Here is a 19,725-nt window from a genome sequence, read left to right as displayed (position 1 = left end):
CCTCGTAGGGAAAATATGGACATATGAGGAGACCAGATAAAATTAAACATAAAAGTTAATGATTATTGAAGTTAGATGACAGTTTGTGGGGTTTATATTCCAGCCTATGTTTATGTTTGAAATTTCCGAATACAAATTCAAAGAAAGTGGTTGCTACGAGTTTTTTTAAGGAACCTCGGAGTTCACAGAAGCCTACGTTATTCTTCTACTCTTTCTGTCTGGTAGGGACAGACAGTCCTTTCAGATGGTAGCTAATTGACTCCTGGCTGTCAATCATGCTTCTATCTGATTCTGTGGTCACAGTTCTAAGGTGCTTGCATGTCGGGACGCATGACGTCATCCAAGTCATTTTAACCCCACTGCCTCTGAGAACCTACCACTTGTAATCTGTGTACCTACAACTTATAATCTAAGGACCTACCACTTATAATCTAAGGACCTACCACTTGTAATCAGTTATATTTTTCGTACACACACTTTTCTAGCCATGTTATAGAACTGTCAAAGGCAGGGATTTCAAAAAAGTCATTCTTGCCCTGTCCAGTCCAAGCATGTGACACACAGGTTGTAAGTTATGGAAGAATGTCTAAGTCGTGAATGGAGCATTTATGATTTTACTTTTTGTCTATTCCTGTATCTATGTGGATTTGTTTCTTTTAATTCTTTTCTCTTTTTCCTTCATACTAAATCCATGTCTGGCTAGGCATGAAGGTGCACACCTGTAATCTCTGCTACTCTGCAGGCGGAGGCAGCAGAATCACAAGAGAATCACAAGTGTGAGACTGGCCTGGGTGACTTAGTGAGACCCTGTCTCAAAATAAAAATAAAAAGTTCTGGAGGTGTAACTCAATGGTAGGGTGCCCTGGGTTCCATTCCCAGTACTGAAAAAAATTAATAAAAATAAATCCGTGTTTGTTGATGTTAGTGATGCTTAGTGCCTCAGGTATAATGTTATGTTTAAGGGCCTGGATGCAAAACTTCGACTCCTGGGTGACTTTGTATGAGTTACTCAGTTTCCTTATTGTAAATTGGGAGTGACCTCAGGGGGTTGCCAGGAGGAGGAGTCAATATATGGGTGAAAAATAAGGGCTGTATGATAAGTATTAGCCATTATTTTTAGCCAAAATTATTTCTAGCACTCCTCTTAAAAATAGTTCACTCTCCTACACTTTGAATTTGGAGATTTCATTTGAAAATACATTCTTAGTATAGCATTATCATATTATAATCTTCTGCACTGCATTTTTAAAAGAGAGAATTTTTAACTCACAGACCCATCTTACCCATCTTCTTGTACCTATGAATTAGGTAGAATCTTCTGGACTGTTTTCTAACATATGAGGAGGAGCAGGATTGCAGATGAATTCACAATCTGTAATTTATACTAGGTTGGCAGGTAGTTGAAGCTCAGGCAAATGACATTTCCTCTAATATCATTTATCTATCTTTGCAAATCTCTTATGCAAGTGCTAATGACAGTCTTTCAAAACTGTTAATTTAGAAAGATGAGTTTTTATGTTGTTACAACCATCCTAGGAATATATAAATGTTTCAGTATTATTATAGTTATTTAGAAAATATCCATGCATAAAAGTCTATGGTAGAACTCATCTCCACAGTATTAATGTTCCTGCCACTCAAATAACATAATTAAGGACACGTTTCCTTCCTCCTCTGATTTCATGTCCTGTAGTTTTCAATTTTCCTTTCAAACCATTGACCACTTTAAGATGAGAAGCACATTAGTATGCTATTTTTTTTTTAAATTTTTTAACTTGTCTCTCTGGAGGGCTTTGTTTTCACAATTAATAAAATATATGGAATTTATTTAAAGCTTTTTGGCCCCAGGTGTAGCAATAGATTTACATCCTTATTTCCTGTTCACATGCATGTGATTATGTTACTATCCAACAAAATCGCCATGGGAAGCTGGCTTCACAGAGAATTTAGAGTTGGATTTACGACTCAAATAAGTATTAAGAATAATATATTAATGTGCTTAGCATTATAAGTGCCTCAATCTGTTTATCTTTAAAATGAGGGGATAGGACACAGAATTAACACAGATGGGTTCTCCTAGCTCTAAAATATTATAAATTCAAAGTTTTAATACCCAGACACTTTCCTAATGCCATTTACGGAGGTATTGCTATGAACTACGGGCAGTGACCATCATCTAACTTAGTTCAAGCAGAGCACTGCAAATTCTTGTGTCAGAAGGAAGCTGTCAACAGCGATGGTGGCCTTCAGTCTGAGCTTCCGGAAGGCTGTGACAAGATAAGACAGGCCTACCACCAGAGAAAAGTCTCCTTTTGCAGGAAACAGTTTTACAAAGCAACTGATTTTTTTTAATGGATCCTAAAGTGCTATGGTTATTTCTGGTTATGAAACTAAATGACATTTAAGAGTGACTGAGAGACTAGCCTGGGGCTTCTGTGTCCTGGGGTGGGTACCCGTTAAGTTCATCAATTCATGGGGTGGCTCCTGGAGGTTCTGGAAGAGCACGTCTCATAAAATGTGCATCTTGTTCTGTGCAGGTTATACTGGGGACCTCTGCCAATCCCAGATCGATTACTGCATCTTAGATCCGTGCAGAAATGGAGCAACCTGCGTTTCCAGCCTCAATGGATTCACCTGCCAGTGTCCGGAAGGTAAAAACCATGCGTTATGCCAGCGATGCTTTTCGTTTTCCACTTAAAATCATAAATTAGTTTTCAGCTTTCTACTCTAAATTTCTGAAATCTCTGCACAAACGAATGTTCTATTTTGTTTCAATTGTGTAGTAAAAATACATATACTCCTTTTAAAAAACTCTATGCTAGAATAGCTTGAAGATTATGTTTGAACATTATGCATCATCTAGGAATTTTAGTGATTTCAGTTTATGTACTGAAATGAATTTCTGTAATAAAATTGAGTAAGATAGAGTCTCTGATTTCACTTGTTAAGATTCCTATTTTGTGGGGTTATTTCATTTCATTTTTTTTGGTACTGGGGATTGAATCCAGAGGTGTTCAACCACCGAACCACATCTCCAGCCCTTTTTATTTTTTTATTCTGAGTCAGGGGCTCACTAAGTTGCTTAGGGCCTCACTGAGTTGCCAAGACAGGCCTCAGACTTGCTGTTCTCCTGCCTCAGCCTCCAGAATCCCTGGAATTACAAGTGTGTGCCCCCATGCCCAGTAATTATTTGTTTTCTGATACCTGTTCACATGAAGAATTCAACATGAAGTCCACCTGCTTTGGTTCTTATGTCAACTTTACAATGTCTTAGAAAATTCAAGAAAGCCACATCTTTAGGGGTCACTTTTATTTTTAAAAAAGTTTTACTGTTTCTTTCTCCTGAAAAAAAATGGACGGATAATCACAGGTAGGAACTGGGCTGGTGTGCAGGGAATGCTTGCACACTTCGGCTTGGAGGGAGGCGGTGGAAGGGGTTACTTCAAACCTTCAGTGTGGTAAGAATAACGTGGCATTAGAGTTGTTCTTCCCTTAAAACCAGCATGTGAGCTCCTGATCCACCAAACCAATATTGACAACTGAATGAAGTGACTCCAGAATGAAGCGGAGTCACATCCTCTGCACAGATTAGGCCACAGCCGGCCTGCGGGAGGCCGCGGCTCTGCCCTCAGCACTACCCTACACCGCCCCTGGCTGAGCGTGGAGGTGGGCCGTGGTGTGGATGGTGTGATTCAGTCAGCTTTCTTGCTGCTGTGACCGAAAGACCTGACGAGAACAATTTTAAAGGAGAGAAAGGTCTACTTTGGGGCTCACGGTTTCAGAGGTCTCAGTCCACAGACAGCCAGCTCCATTCCTCAGGGCCCGGGGTGTGACTGCGGAAAGCAGCTGGGGACATGGCAGAGAGTTCCCCTCATGGACAAAATATAACCCCCAAGGGCAAGTCCCAGTGACCCACTCCTCCAGCTGACCCTACCTGCCTATGGTTACCACCCAGATAATCCCTATCAGGAGATTACTGCACGGATTAGGCCAAACCCTCCTAACCGGCTCATTCCACCCCTAAGCTTTCGTGCCCTGTCTCACACTTGAGCTTTTGGGGGGCACTAATCGAAACCCTAACAAGGCGGGATTGCTGTTGGTGAGAGGCCACTGCCTTGCAAGTGCTCGGGTCCCCAGGAGCTGCTCCTGCGATCAGCAACTCCTGCACTCTTTATTTTTTTATTACTATTTTTAGTTATAGATGGACACGATACCTTTATTTGTTTTTATTTTATTTATTTTTCTGTGGTGCTGAGGATGGAACCCAGTGCCTCACACATGCTAGGCAAGCGTCTGCCAATGAGCCACAACCCCCGTCCTTCTCATGCTGCTTAGTATTTTGGAGAAATAAATGGTGACTAAAGAAGGGCAGATTCTCTTCTCCCGGCTTCTGTGCAGAGGCTGGGGCTGAGGTGGGGGCAGGGCAGGATGGCTGTGGTGCACCCAGCCGTCCCCCTCTGTGTGGGCAGCCAAGGTCACATGGCCATGGGTCCCAAGCAACCCCACCCCAGCTTTCTTTTGCAAATGGGCAATCGGCGGGCAATTGGCGGGCGAGCCTGGAAGGCTACCCAGGGCTGAGCCAGCAGCCATTGCCACATGCCTCAGAGCAGGCTGCAGTTTTTCAGAGCTTTGTCACACCCTTGATGAGTCAGTTGCCACCTACCTCTGGTGGCAGACCTTCCTGTTTGGTCAAGAGCAGTCTTCAGGGTCATGGTGGGATCCAGTGGGATTTTTGTGAAAGAGTCTGGACAACTCCAAAGTGCTTTTTATTGAGATTGATTTGATTTTTAACTAGAAAACTACAATGGGTCCCAGAGGCTCCAATGGGGGACATTGCACAAACTCATACTGATAATAAATGGCGACCCCGGAAGTAGAAGCTGGTAGTTTGCTTTTGCTTATTTTCATGTCGTAGTTGGTAGAGATTTTCCAAGTCCTTGCTTTATGCCAGGCGCTGTGCTAGGTCCTAGGACTTAATGGTTGGCAGAAGTAGGTAGTGTCATGCAGTGGTGCCTCGAAGATGTGCAGGAGGGTCCTGCTGAGCCTGGGGCATCAGAAGGTCCTGAGAGAGGAGAGGGAGGAGATGGCTGAGCTAGGAGGATGAGGACGAGGTGGTAGCAGGCCCAAGGGGCGGGGCAGACTAGCTGGGGCAGAGCGCAGCTCTTCTCTGCTCTGGAGGGAGGGAGGCTGAGGCTTAGGCTGAAGTCTAGTTCCACCACTTGCTTCCCAGCTTGGGTACAGAGCCAGTGATTCACCTCTCAGTGCCTCTGTGCTTCAGTCTGTGAAATGGGGAGATGATAATGCTTGCTTCACAAGTCAGTGTAATGGTACAAAGGGGCGATGCAGATAAAGGGCTCAGGAGAGCATCTGGCTATGCGCTCATGCATGTTAGCTGTTTTTATCATGGTTGTCTTCATTACAGTTATTACTATAAACCATTAATAGTATTAATGCATTAATAGTATTAATTAATTTAATACATTAATAGTATTAATGTATTAAACCATTGATACATTTAAACATTGATTCATTTGAAACAGTCATTCAGTAACAGTGTTGGCCATATATTGATGAGAGACAAGAGGAAATAAGGAGAAACAGATTGGGGACAGAGCAGCAGTCCAGGATGTAGCACATAGCTCCTTGGAAGAAGAGAAGCAGGGATTTGACCAGGAGAAAAGCTGCTGGATTCGAGAGAACTTGGGAGGTAAAATAGATGGTCTGAAAGGACAGGGTGTGGAGGGCTTCTGCCCCCTTTTGGTTGGTTGCGCTGTTCAGGGAGAAGCAGGAAAATGGAGCAGGGCTCCTGCCACTTGTGTTGGGTTTGAGGGCTCTTGGCTATTCGCATGGGGGTGCCGGTGCGGCAGGTGCTGGGTGAATCTGAAGTCCTGAGCACAGACACCAGGGCCTCCGAGTGTGGTTTGAACCCTGGGCGTGATGGGGCCCTCTGGGGCCTCTCCTGCATCCAGTGGCCTGTCAGCCCCTCCAGGCTGCCTAGAGAAAGCTCGGAGGAAGCGCCATGCCTGCCCACGGAGCGGATGTGAGGTCTCCAACAGTTTCTGTGGAGTCCTTCACTGGGGGTCCCCCTCCAGGGAAGGTTCAGTGGTCCTTTGAAGGAGACTTGAGCCAAGGGTTTGAAGCTCCCCGCAGGAGCCCAGAACTGGTGACTGGCATTTGTAAGGTAGCCTCTCCCAGCTGATAGGACACTTTGCCCTTGGAAAAGACCCCGGGTCTCCAGGAGCCTTCGGCCATCAGCCACACTCTGAGAGCAAGTTTGAAAATGGTCTCGAATTGGCAGACTGTCTGGAGCGCTGAGCAGCCCTTGACCTCTGCTTCCTCCCCACGCCTCTCTGCACACTGGTGTTGATTCTGTGTCCCCATTTCCCTGAGTCATCCCGAGGGAAGGAAATGAGCCTTATTCATCTTGCCCTCACCTGCTCCAGTACCCTAGCTACAGATCATGTTCTATGTTGGCAGCAGTTAGTTAAAATTGGGTAAATAAAGTTCAACGCTTAGATCACTCACTCTGCCTACTAATTTGATCCTCATGATACTCCTATGTGGGGACCATTATTAATGTATCCATTTAACAGACAGGGAAACTGAGGCCCAAGAGAGCAAATAACTTACCTGAGTTCACAGAGCCAGAAATTGGGAGCCAGGTAACTTGGCCCTAGTGCTCCTAACCACTGTCCTCTGCTATCTCTGAATATAGTTTTTAAACTGAATCTCATGATGCTTATTTGTCAAGATTTTCTTTGCAACCACAATCATGAGTGAAATAAATGCAGAACTTTTCAGGTTCTAGAACTTCTAAATGTCCCTGCTACTGCAATTCCTAAGTCTGGAAAAAGCAAGAAATTTTTTTTTCCATACATTTGTATGTCTGGGTGAGGACAGTGGGATCCTTGTATGATAATCTCTCCAAGGCCAGCAGGCCGTCAGGACTGCCTTTCACGTCCACATCCGGCTCTTTCCATCCCGTTCACCTTCGCCCTTGTTCCTTCGAGGGTCCTTCTCCAGCTGATCCAGGCAGGTCCTCAGAGGCTGCAGTCCTTCCTGGACACTGAGTTTTGACTCCTGCCTTTGTTTAAACTCCTTTCCCAGAATTCAAAGTTAGCACCTGAGAGTGCCATGCGGTGGGTCATTGTCCCTTACACTGTCCCCAGAAGGTCTCCCAGGAGCCTCTGCTCTTCTTCCACATCCAGGTTTCACCCTTCACCAGTGACTTCTGGCTTTTTGTAAAATTTCTAATTTTCTTTCACTGGATCCATATTTGAAGTGTTGTTTCAGATTCTGGTTATAATGAGGGCAATAAGAAAGAAAAGTAGACCTATCACACCTGTTTTCCTACTGTACTGACTGATAACAGCAACAAAGATAAGTACTTGGAGCCTGCTATTACTCTTCATTAATGTCCTCCTTACCCTGAGATTGTTTTTATTAATTTAGAACTTTGAGAGCTTTAAAATTTTAAGCTACATGCATTTAAATTCTAAAAATTTCTAATTATATGTAATTATGTGTATATGTATTATATTATCACTGCACTTTGGCACTTAAATATGTATACTTAAATATATGAATATATAGCCGGTGCATGGTACACATCTGTAATCCTAGCTGCTCAATTGGCTGGGGCAGCAAGATTGCAAGTCTGAGGCCAATCTGAGATCCCCTGCTAAAAAAATGTGTATGTATACGTGTGTGTGTGTGTGTGTATGTATTATATTGGCATTCAAATATATAATATAATAATATATTATGTAATATGTGTTATATATCATGTTATAATAGATTATAACAATATTATATACATACATAATACATATATATGAATATATTTAGATATACATGTGAATAAAATCTGAATACTACTATCCAGACACTATCATAACCCCCCAGGGATTGGAAGAACACCATATAAGTTCATAAAGGATAAAAAGAAATCAATGGAGACAAAGCAGTAGGACATCCATCAGCTCTGCAGGTGGGACCGTTCACGTCACCAATGGCGTGAACTTGCCTCCTCGCATCTACCTGCTACGGAAGGTAGCTGGCAGTCAGAGACCAGAGCGAGAATGTGGACTTCACGTACTGTTCTGGGAAATATTATTTTATCCAATGCGTTTAAAAACATTAACATTTTAAAATGCTGAAGTGTTTGAAGGGGAACCATTTTCTAGATGGGCGTATTGATGCGTGGCTCTGCCGTGCACTGCCCGTGCCCTGGGGGATGTAGGCAAGCGTTGCAGTTGGGTGGGGGACCATTCCTTTCAGTCCCGAAACTGCCAGAGCACAGCTTTGGCTTTGCTATAGGATCCGGAAGCTCTCAGAACACAGAAACCCCTTGGCCACGGTGGGGAGTTGGTGTCCTTCCCTGCCTGGGAGACCCACGGCTGGCCCGTTGATGAAGCTGTAGAGCTGAATGGTTTTGAATGCAGATTTTAAACCACATTGTTTAGGTGTGAAGTCTACACCAGCTTCTTCTGCCAAACTCTTCACTTTTCTGAGGCTCATTTTTCTCAGTGTCTAAATGGGGATACTCGTACACACCTTAACAAGCTGGCGTGAAGAAGGAAAAACTCCCTGCCCGGCAAATACCAAGTGCCATGTAGAAGTTAGTGATCATGATGGTGATTAATGAGTCACAGCTCCTGGTGAGTCACATAATTTTCTCTCTCCCAGCCTTCTTTTCCTGGTTGTAAATGGTGACAGTTGACCACTACCTTCAAGGGCCCTTAGTCCTCAAAATCTTTGATTCAGATATATCAGCTTAGGAGCCTCTTGCTGAGTCAATAAATCCATCTTGATTCAAGTAATGTTTATAGACAAAAGTGTCACTTGGGTAGGCCTGCGGTTTAAATCGTTCCGCTGGCCCAAAGGTCTCGTAGGTTAAATCTCATTGCAACGAGCTCCGAAGGTTTATCCAAACTGTTTGGTTTTCCTGCATTTTATAGCCCTGAGTAATCTAGCCATATAAATCCTCCTGTTCAGCTCAAGTTTCAGCAGTCATACTTTTCATCTTAAAGGGATTTACAGGCAATAACAACACATGTCATCGACGTTCTCTCTAAGACTATGTGTATTGTTCAGAAACAAGGCGTGTGGCCTCATCTGGGTTTGGGCTTCATGTGGTTGTGGGATCTGGTTGTGTTTCGTGGTGTCCCAACATACGTGACCTCCGTGAAAGCACTCTCTCAGGACCACGTGCGACTGTGTGCTTACGTAAGGAACGCGCCGGGTCCTCGTAGAGTGAACAGGCCCAACTGACGTGCGGTTCCTCTTTCAAAATTGGGCATTATCTCCGCATCCCCCAATCAGGAGTGCTAGCAGCTGAGGACCGTGGCCCCCCACGTGGTGTGTACTGTCACTCTGAGGGACAGAGCAGGTGTGAGGACTTCAGTGCGGGTGCGATCTGATTTCCTGTGCTGCAAGCTGATGGATTTTTGTTTTATAACTGAGTTTCTCTTTTCTGTCTTCCTTTCTTTTCTTACACATAGCACAGCTTCTCTGACATTGTTTAAATAGAAATATGGCTGGGAATTTTGTCTGCTTGCTCTGTCCCATTAGCAGTGGGGAAGCGGCTGCCACCTCAGCCTCTGTGTTCTTCCCTGAGGGTCCCAGGTCCCGCCCAGGGTGGAGCTGGCAGGTGACAGTCAGAAGTCCCCCTGTGAGGAGAGAACAAGAGATAATCATCTGTCGACGTCTTTCTTTTGAAATTAGAGAGGATACACTTAACAGATGAATACAAATTTTGACTTTTTTAAGGTGTGTGTCCAGATCTGTACACGACAGTTCTTTAGCATTCTTAAAATCATACTTCATAGCTTTAAAACGCAGGTATGTGTCTTGAACTTCCACTCCTGTGTTTTTCTTGTAGCTCGTATGATAACAGCCCCGGCAGCGATGACTCTGTCCGTTGCTGAGTGCTTTCCATGTGCTGAATGCCGTGCTCGCCCTTTGAAGTTACTGTTCAGTGTGATTTTGTTGTAAACAGCTGCAGCTCAAGGAGACTTGGTTATTTTGATCACTTAGTACCTGGTGACCTTGGGCAAGTTGCTTTAATTCTCTATGCTGCATTGTCCCCCCCTATAGAGTGAAGTATTATTAGAACCTGTCTAATGGGGTTATTCTAAGGCTTTAGTGAACTCCGAGTTTGTATGTGGAATGGTACCTAATAGAGCCCAAGTGATTAGTAGCTGTCATTGTTGATGCTGTGACAGCTGTAGAGGTAGATGGTATTGCTGCATTTCACAGGTGAATCAAGAGACCCTAAGGTCCTAGTGGACCCAGGATATAAGCCCTCGTTTGACTCTGAGGTTCACGTTCTTTCTGTGCAGCACTTCCTCCCTGATCATGTGCCTCCTGCCTGGGACAGCTGTGCGGAGCCACCTCCATTGTCCCTTGGGGGACTCCAGGCTGGCTGGGGGCCGTGATGCTAAGTGATTTTGTGTTTCTTAGAGCACCCAGCCTTTAGGTACATGTGAGACAGTTTTTAAGTGAATGAATGGGTAGGTAATTCCAAATCGTCCAACAGAAACACTTTAAACAGGAGGAAACTCCCATATAACCACATGGATCAACCAGTGACTGCTGAAGTAAACCAGTGGACCACTCTGGCGACTCACTGCAACCCAGTACAGCTGGCAGGGAGGAGGGCTTGGATCTCTTATCTGTTTTCAGTGCCCCATTCACGCATGACTCGGGGGTCATCCAGAGACTTGGCCAAGGTTCCTGTGCAGAATTTGGGGGTCCCCTTCTCTGGTTCTCTTCTTTTCTAGGACCCTCCCTCACTCCTCATGGCAAACCTGTCCCAGGCTCCTTCCCTGGGTGCCTGTGGACAGACAGTACAGCTTCAGCAAGCACCGTGGTGCACGGATGTGATCCCAGCGACTCAGGAGGCTGAGGCAGGAGGATCGAAAGTTTGAGGCTAGCCTAGGCAACTGAGCAAGACCCTGTCTCAAAACAAAAAAAGGACTTGGGATGCAGCTCAGTGGTAGGGCACTTCCTAGTATGCGTGAGGCTCGGTTCAATCCCCAGTTCCCCTCCCTCAACCCTGTGCCTGTGCGCAGGCCCAGAGAGACACACCCCAAAGCAGCTTCAGTGCTGGGGTCTGAGGCTCCCAGGTCACAGTCCCAGCTATGGCCTCCCTTGAGGTGGAGCTTCCCAAACACAAAACTCGAACTCCCTCCCAGCCCTGCCTGCTCTGCCTCTCCGCAGAGCCTTGCGGTTGTGGTTCTTGTTTTTGGTCTGGAGTCCGTAGCTGTCATCTGCGGGAAGGCCTGTCTGGGAACACTTATTTCTCCCTACCAGAAACGGGACACTGCTCTTAAACGCAACACAATCCTTTACAATAGACATGGAGTAAGTACAGAGGATTTTATGTTTCCCCGCGGCAGAATCGGTCCCTTAACCCACTCCCTCTTTAGACCTCGGCAGTGGAGAGGCTGAAACGACTTTGTCCTTCACCTGCTGAACGCTTTGGAAGGCAGCCCTGGGCCTCATTCTGAACCGTTCGGGTCCAGGCTGCGACTATCAGATTAAAGTTTGGGTTAAATAAGCCTCTCTCTGGCTCTGCTTTTCCAACCTAAATTCATCTCCTGTGATGTAATGTCACCTTGACGGAAGGCAGTGGAAGACCCTCCCCTGTTTCTCGAGGCAGGAATTCTCCCAGTGTTCCTTTGCGTTGCCCCGTTTAGGTTTGATTATAATTTACAAGAAAAATTGGTCATTTTTAGAGTCCCTTCTTCACTTTCAGACCCCAGACAGTCTGCACTGAGTGCTGCTTCTGGTCACTACGACCCAGGACTTCCACATGGGATTATTTCTTAGCCACTGGCCACTTTGACTGCATTTGACCACGGGCTGAGTGTGACAGTCTAGGACGTCGCGCAGCACTTTAAGTAATTTTAGCATTTTCCCTCAATTACCGAAGTCAGTGCTCAAATGAGCTCAAACGAAAGTTCCGACAATTCTGTCGCCAAGAGAGAATCACTTTGGGTTTCAGGTGAACATCTTTGAAGTCTCTTTTCTAATGCCCTTTCCACAGAAACTAGACCTGGATCCTACTGTGCGTTTTCTTTTGTAATGAGCGTCTTAACTGAACAGCGTGTCCTAAATGTTCTCCTATACCGTTGATTTTTTCCAGAAGTGTTGTTAGGGGCTGAGCTTTATTCCATCATGTGAATTTGGCCCAGTGCATTTCATAAAAGACTTAATCATTCACATACTATTTATTGGTCACCTCCTTGTGGCACTTCCTGCGTCGTCACGAGGCAGACGTAGCCCTGGCCTTGTGGGTCTTGTGGAACAGTGACCATGAGGGACAGCGTGGGCAGCAGGACGAGGGATGGGACGGGGCTCTTTTAGGGTGACCCGGTGTTCAGGGGCAGACCTCTCGCCCAGGCTGGGGATGGAGGAAGCGGCAGGAAGGGTTTAAACAGCTCTGCAGGAGAGAACAGCATGGAGTCCAGCAGAACCACAGTGCAGGATGTGACGGGGAAGCTACAGGCTGAGGTAAGGGGTCATCTCAGGCAGCCCTTTACACCGCACGGTGAGGGGACTGGACTTCACCGGAGCGCCTGCAGGAGGGCAGCATGCGTGGGTTTGGCAGGAGAAGGGAAGAACTTGACTTCTGGGGAGAAATCACTGTGTCTGAAGGAGGAAGAGTGGGTTGAGGGAGGACGGGAATTGGGGACTGTCAGGCATTTGCCACAGTCCTCTGGGTGAGCTGGAGGGGCGGAGTGGATTCGTGTCGGCAAGGAGACAGAGGCAGGGAGCAGATATGTCTGCAAGCGGTGAAGCAGAAGGCCATAAACTGGACAAGCTGGCTTTTGGTCAGTTTTGGTTAACTTGATATCTGGGGTGCCACTGGGTGGGGAGCATCTTTGGGAGGGAGGATGTGGAAAAGCAAGCCATTTAAAAATGTAACTGACACGCTTCCCCTCCCGTCCCTCAAAACTGGTGACTTCTGTCCACAGTGTGGTGAGGGCCCTACCACCACACCACATCCCTTCCCCTCTCCTCCAGCCACCGGCTTCTGTTCTCCAGGCACTCCAAGGACTGGGAACAGCCCTGCAGGGGACGCCATTCACTGCAGAGCCGATGCCCTGGGCCTGGCTCCCGCCCTGCTGCGTTGGCAACCCTCCTCTGACCCTCACCGGCCCTCCCGTCATCCTCCAGGCCTCCCCAACTGCACTATGAACACAGCCCCCAAACCTCGTGACCCCTGACCTGCTCCAACAGCTGGGAGTGCTAGCTGATGCCATCTGTTTACTTGTTTATCTTTCTGTCTGTTTTCCAGAATGTAAGATCTTGCAGTGGCTGATACATGCAGTCATGTGTCTCAGTTAGGATTGGTTAGATAAGTGAACTTCCAAAGGGAAATGCAGAATTTTGGCCTAAACCTCTAAATTTCCATCACCAATAGGCAATTATTTTTGCTTGCATAATCATATATTTTAAGTTTTATCTCTTCTGCCCTTTCATCTGTTTAGTCTAAACTGGGGAAGAGTTGATTTAACTTTCCTCTGACTTTTTCTAGTTATTTTTCATTTTCCTGTCTTAGTTCTAAATTTGTCTTTCTGTTCTGCTAGGAAAAATCATTAAGGTGTTTTTCTTTTCCTCCAATGAATCTTCTTAGAAATTAAAAGTCACCTTTTAACTTAATCCTCTTGGATCTTCCACATCTGATGGTTTTGTAATTGATTTTCCTCGAGATGCCCCTTCTCTGTATCTGACATAACTGTCTGCTTTCTTAGAACCACGGCAAATGTGCTCCCAATTAACTTTTCCAGAAGCATCAGCCAAAACCCCTTCTCCAATTGTTCTACCGCTCCTCTTCCTTGTGTGCCGAGCCGGGTCTCAGGCTGTCTTTGAGGTCCAGGGCAAAGCTCAACTCTTCTTTCTTCTGAATCATTGCCACACTCGGAGCCAGTCACACACGCTGATCCCACACCAGTGGCCCTTCCTGCCACTCAAATTGTGTTTGCACTAAGAAAAGATGGCCGTGCCCTGTTCTCTGCCGTCTCAGACCTGTCCTTGTGGACTCCCTGGTAAGGACGGGCTCTGAAAATTTCTCCCTGCTTCACTGTGCTGCTCAGGACTCTCAGAACTCAATTTCCTCGCTTCATTTTGATCTGGTGACTACTCATGTATACATCTGTAATTAAGATACATAGTGACTCATATTCAACCTATCCATATTTCCTCATTGCAACTTCTAAGACGTTTAAAATTTTTTTAAAGAAATTTATTTGTTCTAATTAGTTGTACATAACAGTAGAATGCATTTTGCATTTTGATAGATCATATATAAATGGAGTGTAATCTCTCATTCTTCTGATGGTACATGTTGCAGGATCACATCGGTCATGCAGTCATACGTGTACGTGAGGTAACAATGGCTGTTTCATTCCTGTCCTTCCTGCCCCCATGCCCCCTCCCTTCCCTTCACTCCCCTCTACCTAAAGTAACTCTATTCTCCCCTAGCCCCCTCCCTCCCCGCCTATTGTGAATTAGTATCTGCGTATCAGAGAAAACATTCGGTCTTTGGTTTTGGGGTTTTGGCTCATTTCGCTTTTAAGACTCAGTCCGTGAGTTTCAGTGTTTCTTCTAACTCTTCTGTTGTGTGGGGAATCTGTCCGCCTGTGTCTGTCACTGGTCCATTCATTCATCCTTTCATTTATCCCACAGATATTTACTGAGGGCCTCCCACAGCTCAGGCATGATGCTGGGAGGCTCAGGGATAAGGAAGCAATGTGGTTCCTCCTCCAGGAAGTCCCTGGTCTCCCTGGAGTGGGTGTGGGTAATAGATGAACCTATGCCATCACCCATGAACAGAGATGCTATGGAGGCAGTGAGGGGTACAGGGAAGTACACCTGGCCTGGGGGACCAGGGAAGGCCCGTCTGATTGACATTTAAACTGAGAATTCAGACCTAAGAAGGAGCCAGGTTTGCAAGTAGGCAGAAGCAGGGACTTGCAGGCCGTGGAAACGGCTTGTAGCAACACTAGCACTGGCTTGTTATTTCTGGGAACCGAATGGAAACCGAGGTCCAGCTGCTAGAATAAGGCTTGGACAGCCCGTGGAGGTTGGAGCGCTCCGTTCTTGTCCAGGAAAGGGAGATCAGATTTTATTCCAGGAACACTTGGAAGCATGATCATATGTACATTTCAAGAGAATTATTGTCACTGCTGTTTGGAGACTTGGTTGCAGGGGTCAGCTGAGACAGGAATGATGTCAGAGGAAATGGTTGTATTAGGGGAGAAATAACTTGTGACTTTGGCTAGGGTGGTGGCAGCAGGGATAAAACAGTTTTGAGTTAATGATATATTGTGGAGGTGGAATCTGTAAGGTCCACTGATGGATTGGTTGGACATGGAGGTTAACAGAAGAAACAATCAGGATGACTCCTGGGTTTTGACTCAAACCATTTGCCAAGGCAGCAAAACAGTGAGTTAAGTTTGAAATGCCTACAGACATTATTTCTTCCATGTGAATTGTCTCACATTGTCAACAAAATTGCCAGTATCACTTTATTCCCTATTTTCCCTTATTAATGTTGCATACATTTCTGACATCTAGATAGCTTTCTGACAATACACAGAGTGATTTCATTGTCTTGTAATTCAAAATCTTCCAGAAATATCTTCTTTTGGTCTTAAATATCTGATTTCAATGATGCATGTTCCTCAAGGGTGTTTTCTTTTCATTTACATAATAAATATTCAGCAGGCATATTCTTATAAATATTGGTTCAAATATGAAATTTGAAAGAACGATCAAGTAGCTAAATTATATTTTTTTGGCACCAATCCCTCAATCCTTAGTAGGTTTCTTTTGTAGTTCTATTTTATTTATTTTGCATTTTGATTCTTTAATCTTTCATCCCTTCCTAAACTTTATCGTTCTTATGATCAGTTGTTTTAAATCTCTTGACTGCTGACATTGCTTCCAAGTGATGGAGATCTGGTTTTTCTCTGGAGCTACTGCACTTTCCCCCTGACATTCCCTGAGGTACATCCTCTGAGGTCTGTACAACTTGAAATAAACTCTGCCCTGTGATACATATGGCTGTACTCATCATTCTCTTTGCACTTTCTGGTTAACTTTGTCAAACAGTTTTTCATCTCCTGCTCTTCAAGGAAGATTGCCGATCTACATTTTCTCATTACCATCTAGTTAAGATCGCATATTATTCTCCATATATTATTCTCCTATTACAGTTTCTAAATCTATTGTCAGTTGAGAAGCACTACTATTATATTCATTACTTAGGTTACAATAGCTCACAAAGCTCCATTCCATGCATTCTTAATACACAGCTCTTTGGATTTTGGAGTTTGTGTCCGAGGAAGTGCTTGAACCCAAGAGTGTTAATGTTTGTTTTCAACCCTCTTGCTTTGGCCACAATAACTTATTTGGTTTCTGTAAGGGGATTTGTTATTTATGGACTGGCCAAAGATCTTGAAGAGTTATGTTATTAAAAGGGGAAGGATATCTAAAATAACCTCCTTTAGGGTGTAACATCATGTAGGAACAGGGCAAAGCAGAGTGAGTGGGTCCTGGCATTGGAGATGGAGTTTACAACTCTCTACATCATGTTCATCTGTGTCCATGCATTGAGAGGGGAGTGGGGAGAAGCAGGGAAGGGAGAAAACACAGGGGTGGAGAAGCTGGGTTCATTTTTAACCTTTCTTGAAAAGATGAATTCTGTTCTGAGTCTCAGCTACAGATGCCCCAAGGCCTTGCAGCATGGTGTCCTGCTTATAATGATAACCCAGTTAATATTTGTATTACTTTAAAGCTGTGAATTCTCTTTCTCCAAGTACAGAGAAAACCACTTGATGTGTACAGCTGTCCTTTTATTTCTATTTTGTACAAATGAGAAAGTTGAGACATGAGAGCTAGTTATTCAATTGGAATGACACAGTTTATCAATTAGAATTTGATTTAGTTTCAAACAACAGACCCCTCAAATAACTGATATGGAAGTAAGTCCGTTCAGGGAGAATTTACATTGTCACAATGTCAGGACTTCTGATCATAAACATGGGATATCTCTTCATGTATTTGGGTGTTTTTAATGTTTTGTAGTTTGCAGTGTAGAGGTCTTCCATATCTTTTGTTAAACTTACTTCTATTTTACCTTTTTTTGGTAATATTATAAAGGACATTTAAATTTTTAACATTTTCAGTTGCTTATTACTAGTGAATAGAAATAGAATTGATTTTTTATAGTGACTTTGTATCCTGATAAGTTGTTAAATTTACTTATTAGTTTCCATAATTTTTTATCTTTTGGTATTGGGAATTGAACCCAGGGGTGCTCTACCACTGAGCTGTACCTCCAATCCTTTTTATTTTTTGATTTGGGAAAGGGTCCCACTAAATGGCCCAGGCTGACCTCAAACTCACAATCTTCCTGCCTCAGCCTCCTGAGTCACTGGAATTACAGGCATGTACCACTATGCCCAGCTAGTCTCCATAATTTTTACTGTAGATTCCTTTGTATATTCATTGCATACAATAAAAGATTGGCAAATAATAAGAGTCTTGATTTTTTCCCTTTATCTGCTTTATGTTTTTTACTTGCCTGTTGATAGTGTGTAGCAAAACTCCTATGAAATGCTGCTGAAGTAGACAACCTTACTTTGTTCTCTAGCTTAAGGTGTAAATATTTGTTATTACACAATTAAATATGATGTTACTTTAAGTTTTTTGTACATGCTCTATAAGATGGAGTAAACTACCTTCTATTTTAGTTTGCTGAGAGTGTTTTCCTTTTTAAAATAATGAATGGATATGGAATTTTGTCTGATTTTTCTATACCTACTGAAATGATTGATATGTATCATGTACACATGAAAGGAATACATCATTCAAATATTGCATACACAAGCTCATTTTGTCAATTTAGTCTATGAGTTACTAAAAAAGGGGTCCTTCTCTAATGGTTTCTATTTCTACTGCAGTTTTTTCTTTCATGTATCTTGAAGCTAACTTATTAGGTGCCTACACATTTAGGACAGTTAGATCTTTCTGATGGATTGCCTGCTTTTCATATGAACCATCCCTTTTATGTCTGATAACACACCTAGTCTTGAAGTTTACCTGCTCTGTTATTGAGAGTCACATCAGCTTTCTTAAACTTTCTTTTTCATGTTTTCCCCATTCTTTTGTCTCCATTTTTTTATGAGTTTTTATACTTAAAGTGTCTTTTGGAGAATATATAGATAGGCTGTACTTTTTAAAAACAGTTTGACAATTTCTGCTTTTGAATTGGAAAGTTAGTCTATTTACATTCAATGTCATTATTAATGTGGTTATATCTAAGTCTATGTCATTGCCACTTACTTTATTTTTTTACTTTCCCAGCCTTCTTTGTGTAAATATTTTATTTTCTTAGTTGGATTTTTAGCTATACTGCTAAGTTTTTCTTTTCTTTTCTTTTTAAATTTTTGTGGTTGTTTCTGTTTTGTTTCTAGTGGATTCTCTGAGGACTACAGCATGCAGCCTTAACTTATCAGAGTCTACTTATAATTAACATTCAGTCACTTCATGCAAAGTATATAACTTAAAGATGGTATAATTTTGTTAACTTCCTCTCCTTCTTTGTTCTTTTGTTTGCATGAATATTCAGGTGATAACATGCTATGTACGTTAAGACATCATAATTCAGTGTTTTTATTTCTGCTTTTAAAAGTTATTTTTAAAGAAATTAATAAAAGAAAAAAATCAATATTTACCTGCTAAATGCACCATTTCCATTGTTCCTCATTTCTGCTTGTAGATCTGAGTTTCCATTTATGACACTTCCATTCAGCTTAAATCACTTTCTTTAATATTTTTGTTGTGTGGATAGCTCTGCTGGAAACAAATTCTTTCAGCTATTCTTTATCAGAAAATATCTTAATTTACCCTCATAATTTTCCTTAAAAGTAGAATTCTCATAGACAGATTTATTTTTCCAGCATCTTAAGAAGTCATGTCTTTTGCTTCCATACACCCCAGGGACAAGTCATTTGTCCTGTGTAATGTAGGTATCATGTCTCTCTCCTTAAATACTTGTTCTCTTTCTCTCTCTCTCTGTTTTCAATTTGACTATGATATTCTGGAGAATTGTTTTGAATTTGTCCTTCCTGGGGTTCACTGAGTATTTTGTCTATATTTTAATATTTTCCACCACACTTAGTGAAATCTCAGTCATGATGTTTGTGACCAGGATGGTAGGATTGATGAAAGGACAAATTAGTGAAAGAGCAAAGGGTTCATGCCGGATGCGTTAAGAAAGTGTCTCAGGAATGAGCTCAGAACATTTCCACTTGCATCTCACTCTCTTTAATGGAGCCACGGGTCTATATCTACCTGGGGAAGAAACTGATAGATGAAGCCCGTATTCTGTGCAGCTATGTGAGCAGAAGTTTTAAGACCAAGAGAAGTTGGGAAATGGACACTGGACAACAGCTTCTCCTGCACATAGCCAGCAAGTTTGGGCGACCCTAGAGCACCTGTTCTCCCATGCTGGGCCCTTCTGCTACACCCCAGACATGATTGTTGCTTAGGAGATTGGACTTGGGGTTAGACTGTCTGTGTTTAAATGCCATCTCTGCCCTTTACTAGCTGTGTGACCTTGGGTGATTTACTCGGTCTTTCTGTGCCTAATTCCCCATCTGAGTAGGAAGAAATCGTGGTGCTTACAGGGTGGATGTGTGTTAATCT

The 19,725-nt window shown here is 43.5% G+C and overlaps 1 protein-coding gene across 1 annotated transcript in view; it reads left to right on the top strand.

Moving 5' to 3' along the window:
- Dner (delta/notch like EGF repeat containing) overlaps window positions 1-19,725 on the top strand; it is a 301,332-nt gene that overhangs the window by 207,558 nt on the left and 74,049 nt on the right. Inside the window, exon 7 of the mRNA XM_047547772.1 lies at window positions 2,538-2,651. Within this exon, the coding sequence (XP_047403728.1) occupies window positions 2,538-2,651 (114 nt within the window). The remainder of the gene's footprint in view (window positions 1-2,537; window positions 2,652-19,725) is intronic.

Source organism: Sciurus carolinensis, chromosome 3 (genome assembly GCF_902686445.1).
Source record: "Sciurus carolinensis chromosome 3, mSciCar1.2, whole genome shotgun sequence".
NCBI classification, from domain to species: domain Eukaryota; kingdom Metazoa; phylum Chordata; class Mammalia; order Rodentia; family Sciuridae; genus Sciurus; species Sciurus carolinensis.
The sequence above is the reverse complement of the archived record's forward strand: the minus strand, read 5'-3'. Positions and strand labels throughout refer to the sequence as shown.